The 18,401-nt window shown below is 44.1% G+C and overlaps 1 protein-coding gene across 1 annotated transcript in view; it reads left to right on the top strand.

Moving 5' to 3' along the window:
• CACNA2D3 (calcium voltage-gated channel auxiliary subunit alpha2delta 3) overlaps window positions 1-18,401 on the top strand; it is an 865,909-nt gene that overhangs the window by 174,040 nt on the left and 673,468 nt on the right. The window contains exon 3 of the mRNA XM_047850751.1: window positions 7,595-7,711. Coding sequence (XP_047706707.1) covers window positions 7,595-7,711 — 117 coding nt within the window. The remainder of the gene's footprint in view (window positions 1-7,594; window positions 7,712-18,401) is intronic.

The following is an 18,401-nucleotide window of genomic DNA, read 5'->3' on the forward strand; positions in this document are numbered from 1 at the left end:
TAAGCTCCCCAGATTCTCTTGCCATCCCCTCCCCTGGACATTCTGCCAGTCTTCATCCAGTGGTTGAATTATGTTGAACTAGAGATGGAATCTCAGTGTCTGGTGAGAAAATTTGGCCAAGAGACCATGTTCGGATGCACCAGCTCTTTGGCCCAGGGCAATCCCTTACATCCGTCTTCTGTGTGAGCCATTTTGTTGCTGGTGTTACAGAGGTACTCAGAGCCCCTCTTCATGTTTGGCTCTTATCCCAATTAACGTGACTGGCCAGAAGTCTCCTAACCGGAGCCCCCTCTTTGGGTGCTGTTCCAGGTGACTCACTTCTAGATATGCAGTTGTCACGTAGGAAAAAAATGACCCAAATGTATGAACAACATTAAGTGCTCTGACAGTGAAGCAGTGCTTTTCTCTTCCTGGTGTTTGTGTGAAATGATCTGGCAAAATAGATGCTGCAGAAATAATGCATTTCTGTGTCTCCCTTCTCAAATGATGAATGTTCTTGGCTCATCACAAGATTTCTTGCCAAATGCTGATTCTGCTAACAGAAGGAATGGAAGCTTCAGATGTTCTCTTGTGACAGAGGGAATAAAAAGTCTCAGGCTTGCTCTCCTTCTGTGACATTAATGCAGAGAGGTGTTCTTGGGGGAGGGCTGTGTTCTGCCTCCACCCTGGTCTTGGCTAAAGCTACAGGCTGTGTTGTTCAGGCATCTCTGGCTACCGCCTCAAGCCAGGAGGAGACCCAGAGGCTGGAGGTGGCCCAGCAAAGAGTCGTGATAACCATCAACCAACCTGTTGAAATTTGTTTCTTACGTTAAGAACTTCAGTTCCAGAAAGCGCTCGTGTGAAAATACAACACATGCTACTATGTTCCGTAGCAGAAATGCCAAGAGGGAAAACCAGGGGAGCATTAGGATTTGGAGTGGGTATTATGTGCAGTCACTGTGCCGGGGGCTTTCACAGACTTCCTCCCAGTAGCCCCCTCCAGCGGCCCTGGAAGAAGGGCATGAGGATCCCGGGCTCTCTGACTGAGGAGACTCGGAGGAGACTCAAAGCCCAGGAGGTTCGGCAATTTCCTGGAAGTGACGTGGCCAGCCAGCCCAGGCTGCTGCTGCATCCGGCCGTCAGCCCTCTTGATACCTTCCAGGAAGCACGTCTCTCCATCCCTCAGATTCTTGTGGCCTCTTTGCAGCTCCATCTCCCATATCCCAACCACTCAAGCCCTTCAACTCCCTTTCTGCATCCAGTTTTACCTCCTTCCTCCCCTTTTTGCACACTAAAGTTTTTCAAAAGCACACATCCAATTGCTGAATCCCTCCCACCCTTGAATCCTTCCAGGGCATGGGCTCTAGCCTGTCTCCATACCCTTCCACCTCCCCAAATGAGAATAAGGTACAAACTCTTAATCCTAGCACACTCCCTTAATGGCCCGGCCGTGCTTACTTCTTTGGCCTCGTCTCTCAGCAGAGCCCTTTCTTTGTCCACCCATGCACCAGTGAAATGGAAATAGGGGGCAGGGGGTGGGTGGTTCCTTGAGCTCCAGGCAGCCTCTTGTCCCTGGACCTCCATCCCTGCTACTCCCTCTTCCTGGCATGCCCATCGCCTGTTTTGTCTCCGACCTTCCCAGCCTTGCTATCCATTAAAGGCCCAGCAAGAAGGGAGTCACTGCCTTGACCTCCCCATCCGGGTACTTACCATGATGTGTCTTATTAACCTGTTTACTCAGCAGAACACTCCTGACCAAAGCTGCCAGCTTTCTGCAACTTGGCTTTACTCATCATTGTGCTTGGTGTCTAGTACCCTGCCTGACATACCAGAGACACAAAAGAGAAGCTTGCAGAACAAATGAAATGTGCTGGAGACAAGATTCAAATCCAGCCTGGCCTGAGTTTTTAATGAGGCGGCATGGTATCTCTTCTGTGTCCTGTCTTTTCCTCTGCCTTCCTTTGTGTGTTTACAGGGCACTGCTGACCCTTCCCTGACTCCTTTTCCCAGCTGAAGGGCTGCTGCTTTCATATGAAACAGATAAAATTGCTGGTGCAGTCCTTGAAGCTATAGGAAATAAAGTGCCACTGCCTACACAGCTGTGTGGGGAGGCAGACCCTGGAGGAAAAGGCGTTTGGGGGTGATTTGCCTCCAGGTCTTTCTTGGTACCTTGGAGGACAAAAGACGTTTTGTAACCCAAACACAGCCAAGGAGTAATTCATAATTAAGGCTCCAGGGCTCATTTCAGAGTGGGCATGCTTCTCTCTCTCCAGATATTTTCATTATCAAGAGCTGTGTCTGCTCCTTTGAGGCCGGGCTCCAAGCTGACCCCCTGAGGGGCCCTGGGAGGGACAGAGCCCCCTGCTGTGGTGTCCAGGGTACCCTGGCTGCATGGCTTTTGCTCCCCTGGGGGAGCCTGGGAAGAGCTGCAGCCATCATTGGACAGGGCAGGTCGTCGGGGTTTGGTATTTGACTCTCTTGGTGAGTCCAAGCCACCTTTGGCTACAATAGCACTGAGACAGGGGGTTAGCACAACAGTCAGATGGGCCCTCTGAAGTAAGTTTGCGAATATTTAGACTGCCTGTCCTTTTTTTTTTTCAACGTTTATTTATTTTTGGGACAGAGAGAGACAGAGCATGAATGGGGGAGGGCCAGAGAGAGAGGGAGACACAGAATCGGAAACAGGCTCCAGGCTCTGAGCCATCAGCCCAGAGCCTGACGCGGGGCTCGAACTCCCATGAGATCGTGACCTGGCTGAAGTCGGACGCTTAACCGACTGCGCCACCCAGGCGCCCCATAGACTGCCTGTCCTTTACCCCTATCCCCAAGTTCAAAAGACCAAGTGATTAGAAGTCAGACCTCAATAGGTTTAAAATTCACTCTGACCATTTGGCTTCCAACTCCTGACTAAACCTCTCCGTGCCTCAGTTCTCCATATGCAATTTGGGGATAATACCTACCTCTCGGTGGCTGTGAGGATTAGACAAATTAATATGTGAAAAGCTTCCGGCACCGTGCTGAGCCTGTGGTACACAGAGGACTCATTTTACTGACTTCCTTAGGCTCTGCTAATGAAGACACGCCGCTTAATTACACAGATTCTAATTGGGACCACATTTCCCTAAAGAAATCTGTTTATTAGGTGCCCATATGCTGTTCGCACATAACTACAACTTTTATATTTTCTAATTTCCAAAATAGTATGTTCATTGTAAAAATTAGAAAATACAGGTAAGCAAGAAAAGGAAGAAAAAAAATCCTGGGTAATCATATAGCCAGCTGTGAATACATGGCATACGTCTGTATCCTTGTAGCAGGGTGTTCCTGTGTATGGGTGTATACAGGAGATTAGTAATTTAAAACAAAAAGGTACTGATTATCGTCTGGAACATATTGTAATATACTGGGTGCACGGTTCCTACGTTGCTTTACACAATTTGGGATGGCTCTGTGGAATTCTCTTGTACTGTTGTAGCTTCCTCTTTCTAGTTGCTGGAGGTCAAATTGCTTGGTTTTATACAGTAGGCACATTCTTTTTTTTTAATTGTTTTTAATATTAATTTGTTTTGGACAGAGAGACAGAGCAAGAGCAGGGGAGGGGCAGAGAGACAGGGAGACACAGAATTCAAAGCAGGCTCCAGGCTCTGAGCTGTCAGCACAGAGCCTGACACAGGTCTCGAACTCACAGACCGCGAGATCATGACCTGAGCCGAAGTCGGATGCTCAACTGACTGAGCCACCCAGGTGCCCTACACTAGGCACATTCTTAAAGGTTCTGATACATATGACCATCCCAAGCTACTAAGTGCTTATTACAACTGGTTAATGGCTGTCACTGTGTTACTCTCTCTGTTCTTCAGAATCCTTTGATTCCAGCAAAGTGTAACGTTTCCTGGTAAGAGTAAGGCATTACGTTGTTTGACCCAATTCCAACAGGCATTAACACATCTTGAAAAGTAGGATTTTTCTTTTTTTTTTTTGCTTATGGGAGAACTTCCCCAGGGTGGGGAGAAAGTAGTACAGGCTTGGCTCATTGGCAGGGAGGACCCATCGTCACATGTCCTGAAGGGAGAGGACTTGGGCTGGCATAGGGATGGAACCAGTGAGTGGTTGCATTTGTCCCAGATCTGGCGTCCTGAGCTCGGCAGAGAGTTTTGTGTTGAGATTGTTTAGCTAGGTCACCAGGCACAAGTGGCCCTGGGAGACTGACAGCCCTCCGTAATGCGACTGGCTCCTTTTCACAGAGCAGACTCAGAGGGAGAGAGGATGTAGGAGGATCTCATGAAAACTTGGGGGCTGGTGGAGTTAAATCCATTCCCTTCTAGAGGACTCTTGGGAGAAAACACATGCAAGGAACAGATATGGCCAGAATAATGAGGCCCTATGTAAAAAAAGATTCAGGTAAAGGCTCATTGTGAAATCTGTGTTATTTTTCTTTAGCCTCTAGATCACCTTCGGTTACAGAATTACAGGAGACAGAGATTTATTTCACTGACTCTGTAAATAATAGATTGACAATTTTGTTTCATTTTACTCGCTTCTTGAACTTTGCACTTTTGGTAGTGAATCAGCCTTGGGTATAGGCTGGCCTCAGCTGTTGGCTTTTGGAACACATCTGGCAGGCAGCAGAGAACCCCCAGGACTTTTGGCTCCAAAAGCATTGGCTTACATTTGAACTTAGGGAATGTTTCCAGTGATTGTCATTGAAGTTTTATTCATACACCAGAGGACGCTGTTAGCTTGAGCTGGAGTTGGGCTGCTGGCTGGAGCCCCACATCTCACGCCAATCCAGTTAGACTCTCAAGGGGTGGAGAGGTCACATTTATGGGACCAGAGCACAATGCAGCTGTACCCTTGCGTGTATCTTCCTTGTACTGTAACTTTGAAATTGTTTCGCATTAAGCTTCCTTCGGAGAAGTCCTGTGAGTGTCTGCTGTGGGTGATCACAAGGGCCTGTCCTTGCCCCGCAGGCCACATGAGCTATATAGTGCCAGGAGAGATCAGCACAGAGTGCTCTGGAGCTCAAAGGAAGGGTACAGCCCCCTCATCTTGGATAACCAATACAGCCTTGTCGAAGAGGAAGGGAAAGCTAGAAGGAGGAGTTGTTTTCCAGGTGAGCTGCAAGAGAGACTCTCAAGACAAACATGTAAGATGCTTATGGATATTTTCAGGCAGCAAGGAGAAGTGTGTTACTTACAACCCATGGTCCATTATAGGACAGTGCGGAGCAGCACTGAGCATCTTACGAATAACGTAGCACATGTCTGTCTTGGTCCAGACTCAGGCGGTCTAAATAGCATTTTGTATATTTCCTTAGGCTCACCTTGATTCTCAGAAATACCAGGCCCTTAGGCCTGACATTTAGGTTAGAGTTCCCAATGCCCAGTCTGGGGGTCCCTTCCTGCCCTCCTCACCTCTGCTCTGTCAGTGTTCAGTGCTGGGCTCTGGGGACACTAGCCAGATGCCCTCAGACTCCAGGGACTTCATTTTAGTCTGAGGGATCAGAAGAATTCTCTTTTATGTTCGTTCCCATAGGGTCATTCCCTCTGTCCTCAAACTCTGCTCTTGTCTTTTCATGGCACCCAGTATTATTGCCTCAATCGACTTGGAAATCTAAGCTAGGAAGGGAAGTACTTTGTGTCACACACACACACACACACACACACACACACACACACACACTCCCTTTCTCTGGGCAAGGAACAACAGCCTCCTCTCAGTGTGCATTTTTTAAAGTAAAAGAGAGGAAATGGGGAGAAAATCTAAACTTTTATTTAAAAAATTATCCTTCTGTTAAAAATGTCAGTCTATCTTCCTCTTCAGAAATGACTCTCAAGGTCTTTAAAGCTGAGATAAGATGTGGAGCCCCTTGTTTTTTCTAAGTAGGAGTTTGGCGTGAGGGGCTAGTAAGTGGTTCAGGTTCTCCTAACAAATACAAGTGAATGTAGGGCTCCCAGTATTTTTAGTTTCCCAGTCTTTTGTAAGCTGTGTAAATGTGAGAAATTCCTGCTGACACTGAAGTTATTTCAAACCCCATTTGGGAGGTATTTATTAATAAACATTTCTTTCCAGTGGGAATGAAATTAAATCTTTAGTTAAACCAAACTTTCTGGTCCCAGGACCCCTTTGCATTCTTACAAAATACTAAGGACCCCTAAGAGCTTCTGCTAATGTGGGTTGTATCTATGGATATTTGGTGTATTAGAAATTAAAACTGAGACATTTAAAAATTAATGAATTCAAGCATAAAAACTCATTACATATTAACATAAGTAACATATTTTATGAAAAACAATTGTGTTTTCCCAAAAAAAGAGGAGTGGCACTCACTTCTTTTTTTTTTTTTTTTCATTTTTGCAGATCTTTTTAATGGTTTACGAGAAGACAGGTAGATCCTCATGTCAGTTTCTGTGTTCAGTCTGTTGTGATTTTTTAAAATCTACAAAGAAAATCTGGCTTCACATAGATATGCTGTTGGGGAAAAGGAAAATTTGAGGGACCCCTGAAAGGGTCTCAGAGAATCCTCAGGGGTCATGGATCACTTTGAGAACTGCTGCTTTCAACAGATAAATCACTAGAGTATATGATAGGCTTTAAGTGAAAAATTGTCTTTGAGAGTTTGAGTAAATTATGGGTTAAATCAGTCTTTTATGAACAGATGAACACATTATGAAATCTTATATAAAGTATTTTTATGGTTTTTGTACTTATTATACATTCTCCTTTCTGTGAGCTCATTGAGGATAACATAAGAAGTCCACGATGAACATTTAGTAGAGGGAATTGAAATGCTAAAATCCATGGCAAGGACTCTCTCATTATAAAATGTTTATAAGATGCTCTGCCATGTGACCTTCTTCAGTTCCCATTCCAGTTTAGGAGTTGGCATACTTTTTCTATAAAAAAGAGTAAATATTTTAGTCTTTGTGGGTCATCTGGTCTCTGTTGTTAGTATTAAACTTGATTGAATACATAAACATATGGGTGTGGTTTTGTCCCAATAAAGCTTTATTTATAAAAATAGGTGATGGATTAGATTTGGCCCAAGGATTATATTTTGCCGACTCCTGCAGGAGTTATACATTACAGTCATAGCCTTGAAACTCTCTTTCTCTAAATCCCTGGTCTTTGGCCATGAAAAAATTAAGTTTGTGATTTTCAAAGGAAAAAGCACACACACACACACACACACACGCACAAACACACACACACGAGTTGAATTTCTTCATTTTTATTTTATGGTACATTTGGAACAGTCAGTTTCTAGTGGCGTTGGCTGTGTGATAGCTAGCAAATCTGGGCAGTCCTCCAGGACGACTGAGTGCGGTCAAGTCCGAAGTGTAGAGTGTTGATTTCAGGAACTGAAGAGGACGGATGATAAAGAGTTTGATTGCTTTAGGGTTTTGTTTCATTTCTTTCCTGCGTGCTAGATAAGTTTCTAAGACAGCCAGAGCCAATTTTCACATTTTTCCTTAGTTGATTTAATAATTTCGAAATATAGTCCAATCTCCCCAAACCCAAGAGAGATGGTCCTATTTATGCCTTGTAAGTAGGTATGCTCCAGAATCATAGGTGTGCTGTTTTATGCCTTTCTTGTTGCCTTCCCTCCTTACAGAAATACAAAGAGTATGAGAAAGACGTAGCCATAGAAGAAATCGATGGCCTCCAACTGGTGAAAAAGCTGGCAAAGAACATGGAAGAGATGTTTCACAAAAAGTCTGAAGCAGTGCGGGTAAGTGCCTCTGGTATCTTCTCTGTATTGCCCAAAGACACGGAGGCACCTTCAGGGGACTGGCATTGATGACTCCAGCTCTCAAAGATCAAAGTTGACTCAGCTTATTATGTAAACATTTTACTTTCTTTAGTTAACCAGCAAAAGCAGTTAGTAGGGGCACGATAGGGTTCAGGTGACAGTTTTCATCTTAGAATTTTATGTGTTCAGTGTAAGTGCCACTGATTGTACAGTCTCAGAGGATGGCTTATAACTGTGCGATACATTCACTAATTACCAAAAATCATTCAAAGGCACATTGTAGTTCAACTAAGCAACTATAAAAAATTTAAGCCATGCTTGCCGAAATGTGGAGTTGAAAATCTCAATGGAGTAATGGAGTCTAGATGAACTTGGAGGCTTCCCTTACCTCTACTGGAATATTACTATAATTATAATGTTTCTCTCCACCAGTTAGAGCTCCCTGAGGTTTCATACTGTCATCAGGATGAATGGAAAAGTATCATTTCGGATTTCCAAGGTGGCTTCCAACTTTATTCCTTGTTGCCAGCTCAGCAGTGAATCTTACCTTCTTGCTTTAGAACACATCCCACATCTGTGCTCTGTTGGCACGGGGGTATGGAAAGGAATGGCAGTCTGAAGAGTTCTTTATCTCTAACCTATAGTTTGCTTACCTTTTGGTTTTGATAATTATCTCCAGAATCACTTTGCTCTAAAAGGCCTCTTCCTACTTTCACTTCTCCCGCAATTCATTGGCTGAACAAAATTTCCACACATTATTCCTGCTTTAGACCTGACAGTGCCACTCCAGTGCTTGTCTCTAAAACATTGTTGTGCTACTTGGATTGTGGGGAGGAGGGTTGTAGTCAAGTAGGGAAGAACGTGAGTTTGGCCTGGCTTCTGCGCCTGCCTTGGTCACTTACTGAGCTTTTACCTTTAGTAAAACTGCCCTTGGGAGCCTCAATGTTCTCATCTGTACATGGCAAAAACACACAGGCTGAACGAGGATTATACAAAGTCATGATTTTGAGCGACTGAGCACAGACCCTGGCTTGTGTAAGCCATGCTCATTGAATGGCCACTTTATACCGCCACTATGGTCGTTAATGACATAAGTAGAGACTTTTAGGGAGGAAGTCTGAAGTATCTTAGAAGAAAAAACATTACTTTTAGTTGCTACAGAAGTATTGCCCTGATAGCCAGCCCTGGGAGCTTCGTGGTGATCCCTGCGTGTCCTTATGTCTCTACCTCGAAGCAAGTGCTGTTCTTTACAGACATGGTAGCCATCCGCATCTCACACTCAGAACCTGAAATACAAATGCAAAACAAAACAAAAGCCCACAGTAATTACTGTTTTCTGCTTATAAAATGAACACCCCTTTGGTGGCACTTGAAGAATATATTGAAAAGTATCAAACAGAGAACAAAAATCACCTGAAAGTCAGGCTTGTGTTCTTGGGTTTCCTTCCTTCTAGTCTTTTAAATTTGCATTTCTGTGCATGTACTTGTGTGTTTTTCTTTTTCACATTGTCAGGTGTACTGCCTGTTTGCTTTGGTGTCCGACTTCTCTACGCTTGTTTGCACCAGTGCTGTGTGTGCTTTTCCTGGCATCAGTACCTTATGTGATTTTCTTAAATGGCTGCATCACATTTGAGTTTAACGACGTGTCTACATGATTTGACTATTCCTCCAAATCTGGATATTTAAGTTGTTTGCAAGTTTTGGTATACATAATGCTGCAGTGAACCTTCTTGTATATTAATAACAGATCAGACGACTCGGCACCTACTATATGTTTGGTGTTCCTCTTAGGATTTTACAGGTACTCGCTTGTCCTTAGAGCAGCCCCCAGAGGAAGGTATTATTACTATCCCACTTGTACAGAATAGAAGACAGAGGCAGAGGTTAAGTCACTTCTCCAGGGTCACATAGGGGGTGAGGGATGGGCCTACGGACCCAAGTCCACGTTCTTCATCACATCCGTGCTCAGCATCAGTCCTTTACTTTGATTTCCTTCAGATGAATACCTGAACACAGAAGACAGTGCAGAGATGCTAACCCCATCTTCAAAGGTTTGAACGACATTCGTGTTCAGATAAGGTTGTGCCAGTTCACGGTTCCTCCAGCAGGAGTGGCACGTGAATGCTCATTTGCCTGAATCCTCACAGAAAAATGACGATGTTTTATTTTGTTTTAAATACTAATAACAACGGTTGTCAGTTTGAGAGAAGGAAATGCTATTTTTAGAGAATTTTTTTTAATGTTTATTTACTTTTGAGAGAGAGAGAGAGCGCGAGCGAGCATGAGTTGGGGAGGGGCAGAGAGAGAGAGGAGACACAGAATCTGAAGTAGGCTCCAGGCTCTGAGCTGTCAGCCGGATGGCCCATGTGGGGATTGAACTCATGAACTCTGAGATCATGACCTGAGCTGAAGTCGGACACTGAACCGACTGAGCCACCCAGGCCCCAGGAAGTGCTATTTTTGTTTCAATTTGGGTTTCTTTGTGAATCACAGAATTTTAGAGCAGAAGAGGACTTACATCTCTTTAGCTTCTACCTCTGCGATTGACAGACAAGGAAGCCCGGAATGGGAACCTGATCCTTGGGGGGCTTGTGCAACATAGCAGGGTGATGCAGAGGTCCAGCCAGCTCCAGAACCTGGACTCATCGCTCAGAGGCAGGGGCCCACGTGGCAAGTGAGAGGTTGGTGAGAAAAACTAAAGAACCAAAGGACCTCTTTTCCTCACTCACCTCTGTGAAGATGCCAGGAGGAGTAGGTGACTTACTAATCTGTGCTCATGTTTATCGAGTCTCTATGCACCAGGCCCCATGTGAAGCACTTTATATAGGTCATCTAATTTCAACCTGCCATCAGCCCTGGGAGTGAGACACCGTTCCTACATCACTGGCTCAGAGGATGAGCACACAGGCTTGGCAGGGTGGAGTCACAGGCCCAGGTCACATGGACGGGCTCAGTGGGGTTCCTTTTGCACCAGAAGGTAGGATTGCAGTGCCTCTGGGTGTAGCTGACCAAAGCGTTTTGCACAGTGACTGGCGAACAGGAAGCATTCGGTAAATGTTTGCTGTAATTGCTGGCAAGGGGACCTTTCAGTGTGTAAGTATTTAATAACTGAGAGAGTCGTGAAGCTTTAAAAAGCTTCAAGGATATTGACAGCAGGGAACTTAATTTTGAAACCTTTTGTTTTAAATTAATGACTTAAAAAAAAAGAACTGATATGGTTGGTGTGGTTCCTTTGAGAAGGAAAAAAAAGGGTGCTTTATTTAAATTGAAATGTACCCAGACTAAAGGTATCCAGTATTCTCTGAACTGTGTATTTTAAAATAGATGTAGGAGACCCTTTGTAAACACACTTGATACCATAAAATCTAGGTTAGCTGGTCCAGTGATACGTGGCAGCCCCTGCTTCCAATCTTTAAACAGAAAAGAGGGCTTGTATGTCAAGTTGGGGTTTGGTTTGGAGGCAGTTTTGCTATTGAGATGGGCCTGGTCCTGTTGTGAGCCATGCAGCACTACTGACAACAGTCATGAGCCATGTGGCATTTGGGATGAGAGCAGGTGGCCACTGAGAGGGCCCCTGGATGTTGCCTTATGTGGAGGCCAAGGAACAGTGGGTGTGACTGTTTTTCATATTATAATGACACCTCACTTCTCAACTAGGAAAGGTTGCTGTTTGTCCCTGGGATTGGTAAGCTTTTGAAGTGCAGACACCTCAAGTGCAAATTTGCCTGTGGGTTTGCAGGTGGAGTCCTTATTTGCCAGGTGGCCCTAGAATGAACCACCGTGCAACAGGGCCCTTCTCGTCCCATTCCGCGTCACCCACTGAGCAGCGACCCCTTTCTCTAATGGCCCAAGAAAAGTGGATTTTAGAATCTGCTCCATCGTTCTGAGGTACCATGCCTGGAAATCCTGTTTCCAAGCTTCCATCCCCACCCCCAGCAACCTGAGTCGGGTCAGAGGTCCTAGTGCCTTCCTGCCAGTAACTGATCCAGTACCCAGTGCTCATGGATGGTCAGATGGTGGATGGCTGGGAGGACTCAGGAACATACATAAGAAATAACTGACTCACAAACGACACAGATTGTTAAAATTTCCATTGATGTCTATAAAATCTTTGTGAGATGGGTGCTGGCAATTTCGAAAGGGGCATAACCCCTCCGGTCTGTGAAAGTAGGTGCAGTGAGTCAGTCTGAGCCCGGAAACAAAGGAGCACTTACAATCCCGCCCCACCCGCCTGTCATGTCTTGGCTGTTAAACAATGTTGATCTTTTCTCTGTCTCTTCTGGCTTGATTTCATCATTCCCCCATCACTTTTCCCAGTGATTAGTTGAATCAGAGTGATTTTATCATACTCGTCCCCTATTTGAATTACTCTCCACTATGCAATTATCCTATCACAGAAAGTCCTATTTTCTCCCCGTCAGATGTCTGGAGTAAATGTGAAACCCAGAGTGGCCTGCCCATTACATAACCTCTGTCCTCTGCTTGGTAATGGATTATACGTAACTTTTTTTTCCCCCCCGGCCTAGCAAATTACAAATAACCTTAGCTTCGGTAATTACCATTAACATAATGGTGCCATCATTATGGTAGCATTTCTTAACTAATATTTTCTAGCACCTTTCTAATGCCGTCGGTGGTTTAAATAATTTTTTTTAATTCACTCGGTGGGTTGATGTGTAGGTTATTTTAACTTAAGAGCCAGATTGGGTTTGATGCAGTGATGCTGCTACTCGCTCGTGTACAAGATCATTGTGCCCAAAGCATTATCTCCCACCTTCTTTGTTCAACCGTATTCAAGCTACCAAGCCCTCAATTGATGTTACTGAGCAATTTATCAAGTTTTAAGTCCCTATAAATGGACAAGAAATGGAAACAATTTGTTTTTAGTTCATTAACATTTCAAGGAAGATATTCCACATGCTGGACGCGGGGGAAGTGATATACATCAATCCTCTGCCAGTAGTGGACCCCTGTTGGGCCATGCCTAAGTGACACCTGGAAATGCTCAACTGTGTCACAAGAGAGAGCTCATCCGAAGCACTTTTGACCTAGCTCCCCTTTATCCTGAGTTGCTGATGACTTGAGGGAAGAAGGCAAAAGAATTGTGTTCAGTGGCTTTGTTATACAGATGGGCTGCCCCAGCATTTCCTTTGTCTTCAAAATCCAAGCCTCCACTGGGAGTAATACAAGCTATTACACAGCGGGGAGGATCATCTGAGGCCCCGGGGAGCTCTGAGCAGGCACAGACAAACCTACAGTTGGAGGGGAATCGGTAGGAAGTAAATCTGAGTAACTGTGGGCATCTCTGATTATAGGCATATGCTTTTAGGACAGATTCCAACACAGCCAGGAGATGTAATGATGCTGTGATTTTGGAATGGTCCATATAATTGAGATGAGCAGCACAACCTGGAAAAAGTAGATACACCAGGAAATAATAAACAGAAGGATTTGGGAGAATTTGCACATATATACTAGTATTCTCTAGAATGGCTTTCTAAGGGGGAGTTCTCCAGAATAAGTATTGCCTTTGATCTTGTGGAACAGCTCTGGGGCAGCCACTGCCTTCATCACACTGATCTTGGCTAGAATTGTAACCTCCAAAGGACCCAGAAGGCTTTGAGGTTGTACCTGCTTCCAGGGCCAGGTACTGATCCATCCATTGCAACTTTCACTGCTCTACCGGACAGACTTCAGATCTCCAATAGCTTAAACACGTTTCTTTCTCTCTCTCTCACTTACACACACACACACACACACACACACACACACACACACACAGGATTATAGGATGTTATCTAGTTTGGTAGCATATCAGGCAGAACATTAAGTATTTTATTTGCTGTTCAAATTCATCTTCTCCCCCAAGCAATTAATTAGAAATGTCTAAAAGAACCAACTTCCTTGGGGATATGAAAAGGCACAGGAAGCAAGTTGTACCTAAACTTTCTAAGTGAAGAGTCTCTTGTTTTCCAACCTTGAATAAGATAGTTAATAATTTTGATAGCACTCTGAAGCTCAGACCTGTAAATAAACTTAATCTTGTTTTACTTAGTTTCTGATTTACATTGATAAAATGATAAATCAGGCACTTGAAAAAGAGTGTATTGCTTAAAAATAAACATCCTTGCTTGTTGGGAAAAGCTAAAAGAGACTAGATTATATATTAAATTTCTCTCCCCTCCTATAGCTACCTGCTGTTCGCTGCAGAACTGATTCCCATTATAGCTGTACTGTGGGAAGTAATTGCTGTTGTACAGTAATTCAATTTCAGTGCATTCACGCATCAGTTCACCGATAGGGGTTTATCTGGAGAAACCTGGGACTTGAAAGCTTTTTATCGAGAAATTCCACATGCAGCAAGACGTTTTTCCTAGGTAACGAATATCAGTATTTGCATTTAATAAACATTTACCTTCTCAGAAAAATGGATTTTTTCCCCCTGCAGAAGAGATTTACGCCAATCTTCCAAAAAGCTAGAGGGTACTATTAAAGCAACTTCCTCTAGCTGTTTTTTGACTGGTGTCTACATATGTATGACTATAAAACGCATCTATGTCTTTATGTAAATATATATATACACACATATATATGTGTATATATATATACACACACACACACATACATACATACATACACACACACGCTGAGGCATGGACAGTAGGAGGCACTTAAGGAAAGCATGATCTGTACCACACATATACGTGATATAAGGGATTAATATCTACAGAGACTATATGAATACTTCTGGTTTAAAGACGCATCTATATCTGTAGGCATTGTGAAAATTGTTGGTGAGGAATATTTTCAAAAGGATACCCATTAAGTTGGAAAGGAAGTCAACCGCTTGATTTATGAATTTCTAAATGAAGGGCAGGTTCATAGGACAGACTGTTTCTTCCTATATACAAAAGCTCTTAGATCGTAAGGACTCTTTACATATTAAGTGCAAAATGAGCTGTAGAAGTCTTAGGAGCTGAATATACCTAACATTGCTAAAAGGCCCTTTAGTTCTTGCCCAAAAGAAGAAGAAACTGGACACATTCAAAAGATTTTTCTGCCTTTGTTCATTTCTCATCTGATCTCAGAGTTTCAAAACGTGTTTCTTAAAAGAGGAGTAAATTTATTTCAGGCAAAAATATAGTGTTTTGAGTCACAAATGAAAAGACTACTGTTTGTTACATTATTGTATCTTGTAGCCTATTTGCTTCTTTGCCCGCCCCTTCCTTCCTCCCTTCCTCCCTCCCTCCCTTCCTTCCTCCCTTCCTCCCTTCCTCCCTACCTTTTTCCCTTCCTTCCGCAAACTGGGAGGTAAAACCCCATGCATATGTATAAGAAAATTTACAGCAGAAACCTCACACCAGAAAAAGCTTAAAAAGTAGCAATGGGGTGCCTTGGTGGCTCAGTCGGTTAAGCATCCAGCTCTTGATTTCGGTTTAGGTCATGATCTCACAGTTTGTGGGATCAAGCCCTACGTTAGGCTCTGCACTGACCATGTAGAGCCTGCTTGGGATTCTCTTTCTCATTCTCTGTCTGCCCCTCCCCCTGCTCACTCACGATCTCTCCTTCTCTCAAAATAAATAAGTAAACATTAAAAAAATAGCAACAAACTGGATTCACCAGTTTTGATGAGGTCAGTGAACCATTCTTGGTTGATGGTTGAGGTGAAAACCACAAGTCTTCTTGGGTTTATTCCAAAAGGGGTTGGGTCTCCTCTACCATACTTCAGATTGTATCCACCTGAGCCTCACAGAGAGGCCCAGAAGGCTGTTCTCCAACCTACGTTGAGCAGCTCACCTGCCTCCTGGGGGAGATAAGTTTCCTGCTAAGAGAAGAAAGGATGTTTTGTAGGTGACATTTCATCTCCTGTCTCCATCACCCTCCCATGCGGGAAGGTGGGTTGGCTTAGTGAACTGTATCCTGACTCTCCTGCTTATTATGGAGCTGTTGGCCCTTAGGCGTTCTTCTTTGTGCGTGGAATCACCGCTTGAAGCTCTTGCCAGCCTCAAAGTTATTAGGTACATTCCTAAACGTTTCTCTAAAATCTCTCCATTTTTAAAGCTTTATGGAAGACTTAGTTTTGGATTTTCTCTGTAACTCACCTCACCCATATTTGCTTTATTTCTATTTTTGTTTTGTTTTCATCGATCATACACATTCGTGGTAAAAAAATAACATAAGGTGCAGAAAAGGATAAAGGAGAAAGTAAAGATCACAACACCAGGGGATTAAGAGGCACTTGGTATCTTTCAATACCTTTTGTTTTTAAACATCTTAATTTCTTTTCTTCCTGATCTTTTTCTATTTGTGCATTTGTATATGCGTTTACGCGCATTGAATCATTCTTTCCTGTAACCAGGTTTTTTACAAAATTAATTTTACATGTTGTGGACATCAATCCATGTCAACGAATATATATATTCCTGTTATTTGTTCTAATCAAGAAATTCTCTTTTGGTGAATAATTGATGTTATTGGTGAAATACTACTTGTGAAATAGCGTGTCCCTATGATAAGCCATGATATGAAAAACTTTCTTGCAGAGAAATTGTGTCCATTCATTTGATGCATTTATTAGGACCTATTCTTGGAAACAAAATGAAGGCTTTTGGTATCCCTTGCCAGCTTGTCTTCCAGACAGCATCCGCCTGTTCGTGTTCCCACCTGTGAGGCTGGAGAGGCTCTCCTTCTCCATTTTCCTCTCTGACATTTGGCTGCTGTTACTTTTGATCTTTGTTAGTCTTACAGGCACAAAGTAGTATCTCATTTTACTTTGTTTTATTTAATTGCTCAGCATTTAGCATGGGGGATCTTCTCTGGCTCCTCACTTGCCCTGCACCAAGGTTTGTGGCAAATTACACAATGTCTCGGAGCACGGGCATCAGTGTTACAGCATAGAGAACGTCCGTGCTGGTCCTTTATCATCTCTCAAAGAAGTGTGTAGGCCCAGGAACTTTCTTGGACACACTTGGAGGGCCCTCCCTACCCCTTTCCTCTTCCTTCCTGGACTGTATCATAATAACAGCGTGGTTGTAGGGGTGGGGATGTGGGGCACTGACTGCCAGTTTGGAGTGCCAGTTTGGAAGAGTTTTCTGGGAATCCCAGTGGTTCAACACCTGAGGACCATGGTGCTGGGTGTTTTAGACCCTCCTACTGCAGGAAAAAGTCACTAGTCCCAAGAGAAGTTGAGCCTGGTATAGCCCTTCTCACTGAGAAAGGACTCCATTTCCAGCTGGCTTGTTGCTGGGTGCCAGCGGTCACTTTGGGTCATTTCTCCTTAGGATACCATCTTTCTATATGTTCATTGGTCAGTTGTTTTTCCTTTTTTTCTTATAAACTGCGTGTTAATGTCCTTTTCCATTGTGTGTATTATACTTGCTTCCTTTCCTTGTCCCCACTTGTCCCTACTCAAGCCCTGGTATCTGTCACAGTATCTTGAGTCTGGAGTTAAGTGTTCATTAAACATTTGTTGACTGACTTACAGACCTTCCCTCTTGGCGTCAGGTAACTTAAAGTCAGAGTGATCATAGTTACAACTCTTCCCTTTGACCAAAGATGTCCTGAATGATGAAGGGGAAAGAAGAATATCAGGGTTTAATTGCAGAGAAACCGCAGGGCTTATGTGCCTTCCAGAAATTCACTGTGTGTTCTGAGTGAATGAGTCCTATGTATGCTGTCCCAAATCAGACTGCGGCCTGCTTAGACTCTAATCCTCAGCTTCGGCCCAGTCCCTCCCCACGTGGCCCTTCTCCCGGAAGTAGGTGAATAGGGGACTTGAAATGGGCAGAAACCAGGCCAGCTGCTCAGAGTGGAAATAAAAGTTAACAATTTCTATCGAGGGAATCAAAGAACTGCCTCCCTGCCTTCCTTCCATCTTCCTTCCTTTTTCCCCTCCCTCCCTCCCTGCTTTCCTTCTTCCTTCCTTTTTCCCCTCTCTCCCTTCCTCCCTCCCTTCCTCCCTCCCTCCCATTTGGTTGGAACCAATGAAGGAAGACGCTTCCTGGACAGGGGAGGAGAATGTCAGTGTTCTGAGGCTATGGCTTAGCAGAATAACTATAATTTCCCTGATGTTCTCTGAGCCTGGCTGGGTGATCTTCTGGTCATAATGCAAACTGGGTGCCAGAGCTAGGGTGTGTGCCCCCAGGCGTGGCAGATGTTTCTCTTCATGTGGCAGGTGGTAAAATGGGCAGCTCACTACCCACAAGAAATGGAACACACTGATGTATGAGCAGATTCAAGGGGCTTTTCGTAAATTTGAGTATGATGTCATGAAGGAGAGTTTTGGAGTGATGCTGAGAGTAGTTGCCAGGCTCCCCACTTCTGGGCTTGTTGCTCTCTCAACTGTAGCATGGCTGGGTCAGGGCACCTGTCTAGAGCCCCGCCCCATCCCGCCAGCATGGTCCATCTTGGCATCCTCTTTACTCCTTTTATTAAACTTTTGAAAGCTGTACTGAACTCTGTTTTGCTTAGTGTTGACTTGAGAATTGCTGTCTGTCCTCTAGAACCCCAGTGTCATGAGGGTGGGGACCGCGATGGTCACGTCTCCCCTTGTAGCCCCGGGACCCAGACTGGGCACTCGGCAAGTATCTGTGAATGAATGAACTTGCTACCCCGGTGATGATGCTGTCATGGGGGTAAGCCCCCCATGCCTGGGAAGACCATCTGGTCA

The sequence above is a fragment of the Prionailurus viverrinus genome, chromosome A2 (assembly GCF_022837055.1).
Source record: "Prionailurus viverrinus isolate Anna chromosome A2, UM_Priviv_1.0, whole genome shotgun sequence".
Classification (NCBI taxonomy): domain Eukaryota; kingdom Metazoa; phylum Chordata; class Mammalia; order Carnivora; family Felidae; genus Prionailurus; species Prionailurus viverrinus.